The sequence below is a fragment of the Catharus ustulatus genome, chromosome 15, assembly GCF_009819885.2.
Source record: "Catharus ustulatus isolate bCatUst1 chromosome 15, bCatUst1.pri.v2, whole genome shotgun sequence".
In the NCBI taxonomy this organism is placed as follows: domain Eukaryota; kingdom Metazoa; phylum Chordata; class Aves; order Passeriformes; family Turdidae; genus Catharus; species Catharus ustulatus.
Window position 1 is genome coordinate 12,736,976 of NC_046235.1, and position 12,912 is coordinate 12,749,887.

The window sequence follows — 12,912 nt, forward strand, 5'->3', positions numbered from 1 at the left end:
AGCAGAAGGCCGAAAATGACGCTGTGAGAGTGGGGAGGAAGCTCTGGCTGCAGGAGGGGATTTCCAGAACATTGTGATCTGCTGCTTATGCAAATCAGAAACTCAAATTAACCTGGCAGAATGGGAGGGCTCTGGGATGGAGGGCAAGGGAGAGGTAGGGGAGGGAGCCTGGGATAGTTGGCTGCTGAGAGGGCAGAAGGGAGTGTAGAAGGGATCAAGATAGGAGAGAAGGAAGGTATTGGGGAGCATTCCTGCTTCACCAAGCCTCTGCAGTACTCTGCCTTCACACGGGGCTGGATCACACCCTGGTTTTTCAGGGATGTTGGACTGCACTCACTTTGCTGGGTTTGCCCTCTTACTGAATGATGGCTCCCGTCTTCCTCTGCCTCTGGCATGTGAGGCTGGACTCAGTGTCACCCATTTCACAGGAAATCACCACCTCCTGCCATCCTCTCCCTCCTCCACATCAGCAGGGGATCAGTTGTGGTGGGACCTGATGCAGTCCCATAGTGGGGCCAAAAAAGCCTCTGGGAACCAGGTCTGGGATTGCTCAGAGGATTTCATTGTATGCTTTAAGCTTTGAATCATTTGCAGTCTCAATGTACAAAACCAGCAATAGGCACAGAGGGGATTTTCCCTCTTCCTCTCTCCCCAGGTTGTGTCTCATCCAGTTGAAATGCCTGAGAACAGGGCTCAGAAGCAGTCATTGTGTCCTGTAGAGCTGCTCCAGAGATATGGAAACAGTCCTGGAGAGCTCAGTTGTTTCTCCAGTCCCAGCTCGCCACCTCCCAAGACTGAAGGCTGGGTTTCTCCCCTCAGAGGAAGGAGCAGCTGGGATGGAAGTGGCTTGCTTTGTGTTAGGGATTTAGACCAACATCCCATCTGCCTTTGTGGCTCCTCCTCTCCAGGGGCTGGCGGGGAAGAATCTGCAGTGGCTGACTCAGAGTAGAGATCCGGCCCTCTCTGTGTAGCAAACATGGGCTCATGGGGTTTTCTGGATGTTGCAACCTGTGAAATCTGGCCTTAGCCTTGCCTGGAAGCGAGCCCTTGCCCCTGAAATTGCTGGTCAATGCGTAAAGTGTAAATCCCAGACTCTCCCCTGCAGTAGCCCTGAAAGCTAAAGCGTGGATGGCCAGCATGGACCTACCTCCAGCCCTTAGCCTGCTCACAGCCTTACTAATTTCCCCCCTTCCTTTCCTAGCCTTCCCTTTAATGCTCACCTCCTTGTTGATCACGGAGGTTAGGCATGAGATTTGTCACTGACTGCTCTAGATTGGGTGGGTTGTGGCCAGTGGAAGGAGCAGAGGGGTTCCTGGACAGTGGTGCTATGAAGTGTATTTTCTCTGGAGACTGGGGTGCTACAGGGATAGGGATGAAGCTGCTTTTTGAGTTAGTCCCAGAGGCCATGCTAGTGTTTTCCCAAGATCCTGTCATCTTCCTGGTATTGTCTTAGGATAGGTAGCTCTGCTGAGCTCAGGCCAGTCTGTGGTTCTGTGTAGGGCAGACCCAACCCCAGCATGGGGCAGGTGCTGAGATAATCTGTGCTCAATTCGGGTACTGACTGTGCTGAGTGTTTGCAGCAATTAAAATACCACCAGCTGTTTTCAGCTCCAGCTGAGACAGCTGCTGCAGGAGATGGATTACTGTGGCACTGGGGCAAGACAGAGGCTTTCTGTTTGCAGGACTTTTGCAGAAGAGGGAGTTGCTCAAGGAAGAAACCCTATCTCACTCTCCCTTCCTCTCCCCAAACATTGTGTGACTCTGCTATCTTGTCTGCATTGTAGGAGCAGCCTGCAGCAGGTGCCAGGGAAATTCCTGGCCTTGGGACCAATGTGCTGTAGTCAGCCAGTCCTCCTGGTGGTGGCATCACCCTGAGCTGGGAACTGGCCCTGAGGGACTTGCGGTCCTGTGTCACTCTGAGACATCTTGACTATGAGTGGTGAAATCCTTGTCCATTGGTGTACAGCAATTGTGGTACAGTCAGAAAATTCACTGGAGTGTTTAATTTACACCTGTACCCAGGGACAGCCCCCCCACCCCGTACAAACCCCTGGAGCATCTGTTTTGGCCACAAGAATGAAGGAAATGATAGCTCTCGTGTCATTGCCCTGTGCTAACGCTGAGCAGGGTTTCCTCCTGTTCTGGAGGAACAGGGCTCTGCTGCCTCAAATCTGGCTCTCCCAGGGGTGATGGGCTGTCACCCAAGCCTCAGAACTTCCTTGGGCCTTCCTCACTCCTGAGCCCAGTTCCCAGCTGCAGGGAGGTGGGCAACTCTGCTGCCTGCAGTTTCCGTGCCACCAGAAGGCTCTGCTGCAAAGCTCGGAGCTGCAGCACGGAGCCGCAGGAAGAGACTGGCAGATGAAGATCGGGGTTACAGCCTCCCTTCAAAACAACTTCTGCAGCTGCTCAGAGTCTTTGCAGCAGGTTCCTGGCCAAGCAGGTGACCCATAGGCTGCTGCAGGCGTGGGAGATGTTGAGTCCCCCAGATGCTGTCTGGACAGGGACGCCCAATTCTTCTTACACACAGGGACTAGACAGTGGAACCCAAATCTCTATGGGAAGTATGGGGAGGGTGAAAAAGCTTCAACCAGACTGTTCTCCTTCAATAAAGGTTGTTTTGTTACAAGGGGATGTTTTACAGGAAGGCATCAAGGGAATTTTTAGTGGGATAATACCCAGCTGAGTTGTTTCAGCTTCCCTGGTTTGTCTCTACATGTTGCTGCTTCTTGACCTCAGCTGGTTTTGAAGTGTTGTAATAATATTGCATTATTATTCCTAACACTGCTTTGATATTTTGAAGGCGAAGCTTTCCTCACCCAGCTGTTCCGAGGAAGACTAGGGTATTCACAACCTTTTGTTCTGACTTGGAAACAATTGAAAGTGCTGGAATTTCCCACTTTTGGAAATTCCAGTTCTTTTCTCCTGAATGCTGGGGGAAGTGTAAACAAACTGTTTGGGGGTGTAGCCTCTGTGGCATGTGCCTTTCGACTGCTTCTTCAGCAGCTTGAAAGCACAGGAAACCGCGTGTGAGGACGGGTGGATACCATCAAGCCTGATTTGTATCTCTGGTTTATGAAAGCATCATCCACACAACGGCCTGAACCCTGCTGGGGATTTTCAGAGGCATGAAGTGAAGCTCTTGGTGAAGTCCCTGCACTGCTGCCAGCCCCACATGCATTTTCAGCCCCTTTCTCAGTAGAAGCGTTGCTCAGAGAGGTTTTGTGGTGTCTTCAGGGCCCTCCCTGGAGCTGGGGCTGGGCTCTTACCAGAGTTTGCCTGTGGGAGCAAGGAGACACCAAGGCTTCTCAGTCCCACCCAAACCTGCCACAGTAAGTCAACTGCTCTCGCCCCAGGGTCAGCAACAGTGAGGTTTTATTTATCAGATTTAAAATTGTCTTTTCTATCTGGGTAAATTCCTTGGTTTAGTGGCATGTTCGGGTATGAATTATTTTGCTTCAAGACAATCTCCCTACCCAGACCCCTCTGCTCCCCTCCCCGAGACTTCCCCGCTTGCAATGTGGTGCTGCTTTCCAGCGCAAAGTGAGTTGTTCTCTGGAGGGGACTGAGTGTCCCCTGAAGCCCCCGAAGCTGCGGTGACATCAAGGCAGTGGCTGTGTGCTGGCTCAGACACAAAGGGCCCCAGCTGCCACCTAGTCCTCCCCACCACACAGGACCAGCAGAGCCTTGCGGTAGTCGCCAGAGGTGTCCTTCTGCAAGAGGAAAAGCCATGTCAGAGAACCTGCCCTGGCACAGCCCCATGTCCTGGACATCCTGCAGGTATCCCTGCAGCAGTGGAAGATGCCAGCACATTCTCTCTATAGCCAGACCAGCCAACACTGGGGCCAGGTTCCCCCTCCTCAGGTGATGCTCAGCCATTGCTCAGGTCCCCACAGGACTCAGGGCCAGGGCTCAGCCAGACAAGGTGATGAGCCAGGAAGGGAAGTCCCTGTCCTCTCACCTCAATCATGTGGTGCAGCGATTTGTCAAACAGGTCTATGAATTCGCCACGGATGTTGAACAGGTCAATCTCGCTCCGAGAAATCATGATCCGGGTCAGGGTCCTCTCATCTGTGCCAGCACCCTGCAAGGGAGAGCTTGAATAAAAAGGCCTGTATGGACTGGGGCTCACAGATGCTCCTGGCATCTCCAGCACAGTCCAAGCTGGGGACCAGGCCCACAGGAAGGCCACAAAAACGAGGCTGGAACACCTCTCCTGTGAGGAAAGGCTGAAGGAACTGGGGTTGTTCGGCTTGAAGAAGAGGTCTCTGGAGAGACCTTATTGCAGTCTTTTAATACTTAAAAGGGGCTTTAGAAAGATGGGAAGAAACTCTTAGCAGGGTCTGTAGTGATAGGACAAGGGGTGATGGTTTTAACTTAGAAGAAATTTTTTACAATGAGGATGGTGAAACTGACACAAGTTGCCCAGAAAGGTGGTAGATCTCCCCTCTGTGGAAACATTCAGGGCCAGGTTGGATGGGGCCTTAAGCAGTCTTGAAGATGTCCCTGCTTATGGCGGGGAATTGCACTAGATGACCTTTAAAGGTCCCTTCCAACCCTAACTGTTCTATGATCTCTCCTTGGACATATGCTGGACTTGCTGCCAGCAAGACATCAGACAGATCTGATAACCCCAGGTGTTGGTTTATGGTCAGCCCTCCTCACTGTTCAGGGACAGCCAGAGGACAAACCCCATCCCTTTCTGGGGGTTAAAGCAGAGTCCCAAAGAATCCCAGCCCAGCCCTCTCCCATAGCCCAGCCCCAGGAAGGTCTGTCCTCACCTTCATGGACTTGTAGAGCTTGTCAGCGAAGAAAGCCGGCTTGTTCTTCACACTGCGGACTGCAACACACAGAGGGGATGGAAAGTGGGTTCCTGGCACCCAGGGGACACAGCACAGCAAGGAACTGTGGCACCACTGTCTCAGCCACAAGCCCTCCTTCGTACAAGGGTGCAGTCCTGGCCCTCTCTAGGGACTCTGTAGGTGCTCCAACCCATGCCCCACTGGGAGTCTCCATGGTCCAAGGGCAGCAGGAATCTGCTGCCACACTGCCTTGGCAGTGACAGCTGAAGGGGCTGCTGCCCTGAGGGAGCACTGACCAATAGCCACGAAGGCGTCCCTCACATCTCCCGACATCCGCTTCTTGATGGCGTGCTCCACGTCGTGGTTGGTCAATTTGATGAACTCCTGGAACACTGGGGATGGGGGAGAGGAAAGGATCATTGCTGAGCTGTTCCATTCCAGCCCTGGGCACCCAGGAGACTCCAGCCTCAGCTGTGGAGACTTCTGGACCAGGAGGGACCAGAGCAGGCTCAACAAGTCATCTCAAATGCCAGGCCACACCAGCTCTTCCCACTGCCTCCTCCCCACCACAGATGGGCAGAGGGCTCAACCTCAGCCTTGACAGGATCCCCATCTCCCCACCTCCCATCCAGCCCAAATCCAAGCACTTGTCTTGCAGCTGATGGAGAAATGTGATCCTACCTCTGCGGAGGTGGGGGTAGCTGCGGGTGCAGAGGATGCTGAGGAATCGCGTCTCCAGGGAGTCACTGGAGTCATTGCTGGAGACATCAGCAAGTTTCTGGGAGAGAGCAAAGAGTGAAGAGGGAGGCAGAGAGATGGACATGGCAGAGAGGGACACAGGTGTCAAACAGCTCTTCCTGGGACAGCCAGTCCTGACTGGAAACCCTTTTGTAAAGAGGGTTACCTTTTATGAGCAAGGAAATAGCTGGGGATGTTTTCCCCCTAAAAAAGGCATTTCCTCTGCATGGATGTGAAGCTATGCACTCATAGATTATCTCTAAGAAAATATGTTTTCAAGCTTTTATGGAAAAAGCTCTGCAGTGCTCACTAAGACTTTTATTGTCCTTTGTGGAGAATGTTTCGGGGGTAACCAACACCACCTGAAGAGGAAATTCAGGGCTGCCAGACACAGAAGCCACCCTGGACCAGAGCAATGCTGCCCATGAATGAAACAGCTGCCATTCCTCTGTGGACATCAGTGGGAGGCTGTGCTCATCTCCTCCTTTAGGCTTCTGCAGGATAAAGTCATCCCTTCCCCAATCCCCACTTTTGGGGAGCCAGGGAAGCCAGCCCTGAGTCCCACACTGCCTGAAACATGGGTCCTGCATGCAGGCTTGGTCCCCAAGGGCAGTGCAGGGGGCTTTCTCCCTCTCCTGCCCCACACTACAGGGAAATGCTCTCATTGCAGGTCCCATCTATCCCCTTATCCCCTATCCTGATGTGATGCAAGGACACTAGAGTCCCAAGCCAGTGAGCACAGCTCATGTGGTCAGAAATGCCTGGCTTGTGGGGCTGCAGTTCCCAGCCCCAGCCCTGCACCACAGGATGGCAGCATCCCTTCAGACATGCAGAAGGGTGAGGAGCGAAAGGGCAGGCACTCACCAGGGTCTCAGCAACAACCTGGTGGAGAGAGAGACAGGAAGACAACAGGGTCAGAAGGTGGTGCTCAACCTTTATTGTTCCCTGACAAAGCAAGGGAAGTATAGCAAAATCCCTGTCCCCAGGTCCCCTGCTTCCCCATGAGCAGGACCCATGTCCTCCTCCAGTATGGCCTCTACACCAGTACCTTGGGAGGGTGGTCTTTGGCCAAGCAATCAGGGTCCCCTCAGCCCTGGAGCTTGGGTACCAGCCTCTTGCTCCTCTTGGAGCATCCTTGCCTGGCTCTAGGCTGGCTCCCACCAGCCTGCCCACCTCTCCCAGTGGGATGAGGGGAAGGGCAGCTTTGCTGACAAAACACAGCGTGGTGCCAGGTCAGGTGCCACCTGGCTGGCTCGTCCCTGTGCATGTCATCCCTGGCTCTCTCTGTTCAGCAGGCTGAGGTGAGCAGCAGCACTTGCAGCAGGGGTGCAGGCAGTGAATGGGCAGTGATGCCTAATGATTTCAGCTTTTATATGTTTCATATATTTGCATTCCTGCAATTCCTCAGTGTGTAACTCTGAATTCCATATAGACTGTTAACTTCTGCTTTCCCATTTTAGTCAGACAAAACAATTCCTCTCTAGGCCTGGGAATCAAGGACACCTGACTGTCTCAGGCCCTGAGAAATGTAAACAAAAGTAAGTTGTCGGGGAGCAAACTTGGTGCAAATGACTTCATTAGCTGAAACTGTAACTGAAAGATTAACTCCCAATATGCAAACTTATAAAAGTATGAAAACCCATGACCCACCATCCATTTTGGGGTGTAGCCCCCTGGGAGGGCTACATGTGCCCTAAATGCACCTGAAAGCCCTTCAGTAAATCTAAGCGCTTTTAATTCTCTTAATTTTGTCTAACCTCTGTTTTTAAGTGGCTCCAAAAAGGCATCAGCAGAAGTACAGGCAGAGAGTGTGGCAGGGTGCAGGCAATGCCTGGGCAGAGGGTCAGGCAGAGAGTGTGGCAGGGTGCAAGCAGTGCTTGAGCAGAGGTACAGGCAGAGTGTAGCAGGGTGCAGGCAGTGCACAGACAGGGACACAGGCAGCACAGCCTCCACTCCCTCTGCTGGTGGCAGCCCTGCTGGGAATGCTGTGGTGCTCTCTGTGCATTGGAACATCCAGTGCTGGCATGGGACAGCCAAGCAAGAGTTCGGGTTTGACCCTGCACAGATTTCCCAGCCCCTTATAGAAAAGACGTGGCGCTGAAGAGCAGGAGGTCAGGGAACACAGCCTGTGGGTCACAGGTCTCCTGGGACCAGGAGCTGAGCCAGGGAATGAGCCCCCACAGCCCCCTGCACTGCTTCTGGCTGCTCAGCCTTCCCCTTCCAGTTGTGTCTCACCACAGCTCAGTAGAGGTTTGGAGCACCCCAGTGTGTCAGGGCTGCCCCCTGCACAAATCACAGAGGTGGGTGGCTCCTGCAGACCAGCCCAAAGCTGCATTTGAAGCTCAAGAGCCAAATTTCAGCATCAGTGTGTGCTACTGAACCCCAGAGTGGCAGCTCTGCACTGGTTGGGGACACCCTGGGGCTGCTCTCCCCGTGCATGGAGCAGCAGAGCCAAGGGCTTCAGCAATCAGGCATGGGAGCTTTACTTCCAAGGGTGTCATTTCACCTGGCATCTCCCCCTGCAGTTTACACAGACCCAGGCCAAGCAGCATTTGCTTCCCTGAGAATGTCAATTCCAGATCAGGGCATGCAACATCCTCTTCTTTTTTTAAATGCAAAGTCCATAAGAGCATGGGTCTTACCTTGGCATCTTCGTGTGCCTGCGTTTGGTTCTCTGGTCCTTCATCACGGTTGCCCTGTGGTTGGATACAAAAATCATGGAGATGCGGAGGGGACATCTCCTGGGAGAGCCCCAAGTGAGGGGGTGGCAGACAGAGTCCACCAGCACTGCCCAGTCAGGGAGTGATGCTCTGTCTTCCCCAGCCACTGTCCTTCCAGACCCACAGCACTGCCAGTGGCAGGGAGAGGAAAACACCCAGTGAGAGTTGCCCATACCAGAGCCAGGGAGACGAGAATCCTCTTGAAATGCCCTGATGTGTCACCGCTCAGGTCACTTTCCAGGGTCTTGTGGTAGGCTGTGAAGAAGGAATGGCTGAGCCTTGCAGCTCAGCTTCCCACCCACCAGTGCCTGTTGTGCCTGTGATCCTCGTGGGAAGCATGGCTGAAGCAGATGCCTCCATCTGCTGAGCTCAAACCCAGGGAAGAGGGCATCACCCCAGAAGCTCTAAAGCCCTGAGCATAGGCACAGCCTCTTGCTCTAGGTACTCTAGAGAGAATAGGATCATTGTGAAAGAGCTCTCAGGGAAGAGAGATGGCACTGATGGCAGAGCTGGGGCAGGGCTGGTGAGATGGAGAGAGGTGAGGACCAGCACTCTGCTGGAAGGACTACCAGACCTTCATAACACCAAGCCATGGACCTAACCCAGAGACAAAACTTTGCCTGGGCTGTAAAAGAGCCTTGTACAGAATTATCTGTGCCCAGAGCCTGGGTGCTCCCCTGTCCCTCCGTGCCCTACCTTCCTGATAGGCCTCGTTGATAGCCCTGATCTCCTGGTTGTTCCGCGTGGCCATGATTTCGATGAGGACGCTCTCATCTGTGCCGGCCCCCTGGAAGAGAGTGGCATGGTGGGTGCTGCAGGTGCCAACACCAGATGGGGACATGATTGCACTGCCCTGCAGTGCCAGGCAAGGAGGGGTCCAGGTCAACCATGTGGCAAAAGTCTACATTCAGCAAATGGCCCCAAGGGCTAGTAGGAAACAACATGAAGTGTCCAAATACACTGCTAGTGGGGTCCCAGCTGCTGTGACTGGTGGATAGCAGTGCATGGGACTGGTTTGCCCCTACCCTGGTTCTCCTGTGGTTACCAGCTGGCTGAGCATGATGGGCTACAAAGAGGCATGCAAGTCTTGAGTGCAAACCAGGTCTTTGTCCTGGTACTTTCTGATCTTTTCTTCTCCACAGGAGGTGAGACTCTGGGGCATGTGAAGCTGTGGGCATTGACAGCCCTGGGCCACCAGCAGTGTGACAATTACCTCCACGGCCTTCCTCAGCTGCTTGGCATCATACTGGGCCGGTGTCAGCATCAGCCCAAGGATCAGCTTGGCCAAGCTGCCAGACAGTTCGGATTTCAGGTCTGCCATCAGGTCCTGCAAAAGTGTTTGAGGATTCAGTCCCCACCTGCTTCTGCAGGGACAGACCAGTTAAGCCAACATGAAAGGAAAAAAGGGGTAGGAGAGTATAGGGATTGGAGACATCTAAGAAAACTCTTGGGGCAGTTTAATGTCACATATTTGGGTGGCTCTGAGGAGATTCTGGCTCTGGAGTCCTCTGTGTGGAGCTGAGGATGGGGCAAGTGAAGGGGAAAGGACACAGAGAGTGGGAGGCTGCTGTGACAACTGTTTCCCTTGGGGGAATCATGCCAGGGCAGGTGAGTGTGCCCCAGATGCCCACTGCTCCCTGGGCAGGATTCCTTTAAGTGAGGGGCTGATCTCCATGTGGCAGGGGACAGGATGTGTGCAGGAGGAAGCAGGGTGGGATAGAGGCTGCAGTACCCTGCCATAATGAGCCTTGTAAGCCTTTAGGATCTGTTGCCTCTGGGCGTTGCTCCTCCTGGTCACCACCTCTATGATGGCCCCTTCGTCCGTGCCTGCAATGACAGCAGAACCACACTGTGTCACTGTGTCACCCTGACCATGGGCACAATGCCATCCCCACAAACTGGGCAGGCGGGAAGGGAGAACTCCCACAACTGTCTCGATTCCCCCTGAGGTTTCCATGCAGCCCTGTGTGGGCCTGGATGGATTTTCTGCCCCAGGAGCTGTTGAGGAGCATCAGGAAGGGCATAAACTCACAGTCCTCACTTACCCAGGCCCTTCATTGCCTTCCTCAGCACCTGCGCGTCCCCATCATCGTTGAAGTCTCCTGCAGGCTGCACGGTTCCTCGCAGCTGTGGATGCAGAGAGGGGTTTATGTTCACCGTCGAGATGAGAGGCAGGGAGGGAGGAAGGGATGAAGGGATGGAGAGATGGAGAGAAGGGGAGATGGAGAGGGGGGAAGGTGCCACCCAGCAAGCTGAGGCCAAAGCAGGTTTTGTGTTAGTGCAAGCACCTGGGGATCTCCCCACCACTGTCACCCCTTTCAGTAGGGGCAAATCATAGCCAGACTAGCAGAGAGCAGGAAGAAGAGAGCAACAGACAGTCCCTGGAGTCTTGGTGTCCTGCCCAGTGTTACACCTGCCTACCCTAGCCTGGAACATCTCAGCCTGGGCTGGCCACGTCACTGAGAGACAGAAGAGTTGCTGAAAGGCTGCTCACTCCTGCCCTACAGTTCTATCCCCCTGTGTCCTTACAGCTTCAAACACATCTCCATGCTCCCAGTGTTCACGTAGGGCTCAGGGTGTGTTTTCTGCACATCCCAAAGCACCCTTTTGTGGGAGCTTCAGCTGCATGCAGGTTGCTGCTACCCAGACTGCAGCCATGCCCTGGCCAGCTCTGGGCTACCCCAAGGGGCAGGAGTTCTTTGGTGGGCAGGGTTTCATGTGATGCATTGCAGAGACGTGCAGGACCCACTGCCCCAAGGGAGGAAGGCCTCAGAGGGAGGAGGGGGTTAGTGGAGCCCACGGGGGGGCAGCCAGCCCTGCCACGGTTACATCCTGTCAACCTCGTACCCCAAAACCAGAGAATGGCATCCAGAGAAGCCAGGGAGCGAGAGACAGAGCAGAGGTGTGGGGCTGGCTGTGCCCCATGGCAGACAGGAGAAGCCAGGAGTCCCAAGCTGGCAGGCAGCACAGAGGGGTGCAGGGGGGCTGGGGGTGCTGACCTCTACTTTGACCGCACTAAGCTCCCACATCCGATAGGCCACCTGCGCCGCCTCGGGGAAGAACTCACCTGCAGCACTGCAACGGAGGGCAAGCACAGGGGACAGTGAGCCATGGGGGCCCTGCACCTGCCAGCAGACCCCCTCACCCTGTCTTGCTCCTCCATGAGGGGGGTTTTGTATCCACTGGGCACAGGGGCAGGAGTCAGGTGCTTGCTGTGGGGCTGGATGGGTGGGAATGGGAGGAAATGTGTGGTGAATCCCAACCTCTGCCACCAGAGCATCCTCCCTCCAGGGGTTTGGCCCTGCCCTGCAGGGCTCCCATGTGCCAAGAAGGGACCATGACATTGTGGCTGGTCATGTAGAGGGGCCACAGGGCTCCCTGTACTGAACCACAGTCCCTGTGGGTGCTGCTGGTCCAGGTGCTCCACCAGGCTTTGACCCAGATGTCATACCCAGCACCAAGAGGGTGAAGAGGGACAAAGGGGGGTGACAGATGGTCTTACTCATCATCCCCTCCGCACAGCTTCAGCAGAGCCTTCTTGTACTCCCCAGACGTGTCCTCCTGGAAAGGCAGATGGAGACAGAGAACCATGCAGTAGGTAGAGTCAAGGTAGTGCCATGAGACAAGCTCATGGAGAGGGGTCTCCCTGAACCCTGTCCTCAGAGATGGACACCCAGCACAGCCCTCCCAGGGGTGCTGGCATCATGAGGGAGGCAGCACCAGCAGCTGCTTGGAGGGTGAGCAGGGACCCCCAGCCCTTACCTTTATCATGTTGTAGAGAGATTTCTCATACTTGGTCCTGAACACCTCCCGGATGTCCAGCATGTCGATCTCGCTGCGGGACACCATGATGCGGATCAGCGTGTTGTCTCTCGTGCCCAGACCCTGCAATGGAGCAACCCCACATCAAGCCTGGGATGGCTGAGCAACTCTGCTTAGCCCATCACATGTGGGACCCTCTATCTGACTTCTACCCAGCCCTGGGTCTGAAGGAGTAACTCCTTTGGAGGGTAGGGCAGAGACCCCAGGTCACGTAAGTCCTGCCTTCATGGACCTGTGTCACCCTTCTCTCCAGCAGCACCCCGTGGCAAGGGGATGCCTCCTCTGGCCAGACCCCTGCAGCACTGGGGGGTTTCTGTAGAGAAGGGGAAATCCACTCACCTTCATGGCCTTGTAGAGCCTTTCAGCAAAATACTCTGCTTTGCTTCTGATGCATTTCACTGCAGGGAAATTAAGGTGTGGTGAGGGATGCCAGCACTCAGCTTCTCCAGTGCCTCCAAGTGCCCCAAACATCTGAGCACCCATACCCCATGGGAACCATATCCAGCATCCCCATCCATCCTGGAGGAGCCTCCCTGAGCTCCCTGATACCAGGTACACCCTGACCTTGCTGGCCCCAGTGCTGAGCCCTCCCAGTGAGGAAGAGCAGTGATGTGTTTTTGCAGGATCCCCATGTGGGGCTGGCTTACCCACGGCCAACATCAGCTTCTCAAAGTCACCAGAGAGCTCTCCCCGGATGCTCCTCTCAATGGGCTTCCCAGCAATCTTCAGATATTCATCAAAGACTGCAGAATGAGAGCAAGGAGATGCCTGGAGAAGCTGCCAAGATACGTTCAGGCTCACCCTGAGCTCGCAGGTGATGCTCACCCAGGCGG

At 54.6% G+C, this 12,912-nt stretch overlaps 1 protein-coding gene across 2 annotated transcripts; it reads right to left on the reverse strand.

Annotated features, from left to right (window-relative positions):
• Positions 1–3,355: 3,355 nt before the first annotated feature.
• LOC117003352 (annexin A6-like) lies at positions 3,356–12,822 on the reverse strand. Of its 2 annotated transcripts, XM_033073238.2 has the most exons (17): positions 12,727–12,822; positions 12,419–12,477; positions 12,020–12,142; positions 11,760–11,818; positions 11,257–11,332; positions 10,303–10,384; positions 9,990–10,084; positions 9,471–9,584; positions 8,954–9,044; positions 8,433–8,512; positions 8,180–8,233; positions 6,402–6,419; positions 5,481–5,577; positions 5,096–5,191; positions 4,779–4,837; positions 3,959–4,081; positions 3,356–3,710 (listed from the first exon to the last, which is right to left on the reverse strand). In XM_033073238.2, exons 1-17 carry the CDS (start codon positions 12,737–12,739, stop codon positions 3,651–3,653), a joined length of 1,299 nt encoding a protein of 432 aa, XP_032929129.1. In that variant the 5' UTR covers positions 12,740–12,822; the 3' UTR covers positions 3,356–3,650. The 2 variants fall into 2 exon arrangements, with proteins under 2 accessions (XP_032929129.1, XP_032929130.1); XM_033073239.2 differs by lacking the exon at positions 6,402–6,419.
• Positions 12,823–12,912: the final 90 nt, after the last annotated feature.

Excerpts from the sequence above, each read along its gene's own strand:
- LOC117003352 (XM_033073238.2), bottom strand. Across the intron at positions 10,385-11,256 it reads TTAGTGCGGTCAAAGTAGAG|CTGCGAGGAACCGTGCAGCC; the intron begins GTCAGCACCCCC and ends CTGCATCCACAG. Across the intron at positions 9,585-9,989 it reads ACAAGGCTCATTATGGCAGG|GACCTGATGGCAGACCTGAA; the intron begins GTACTGCAGCCT and ends ACACTTTTGCAG.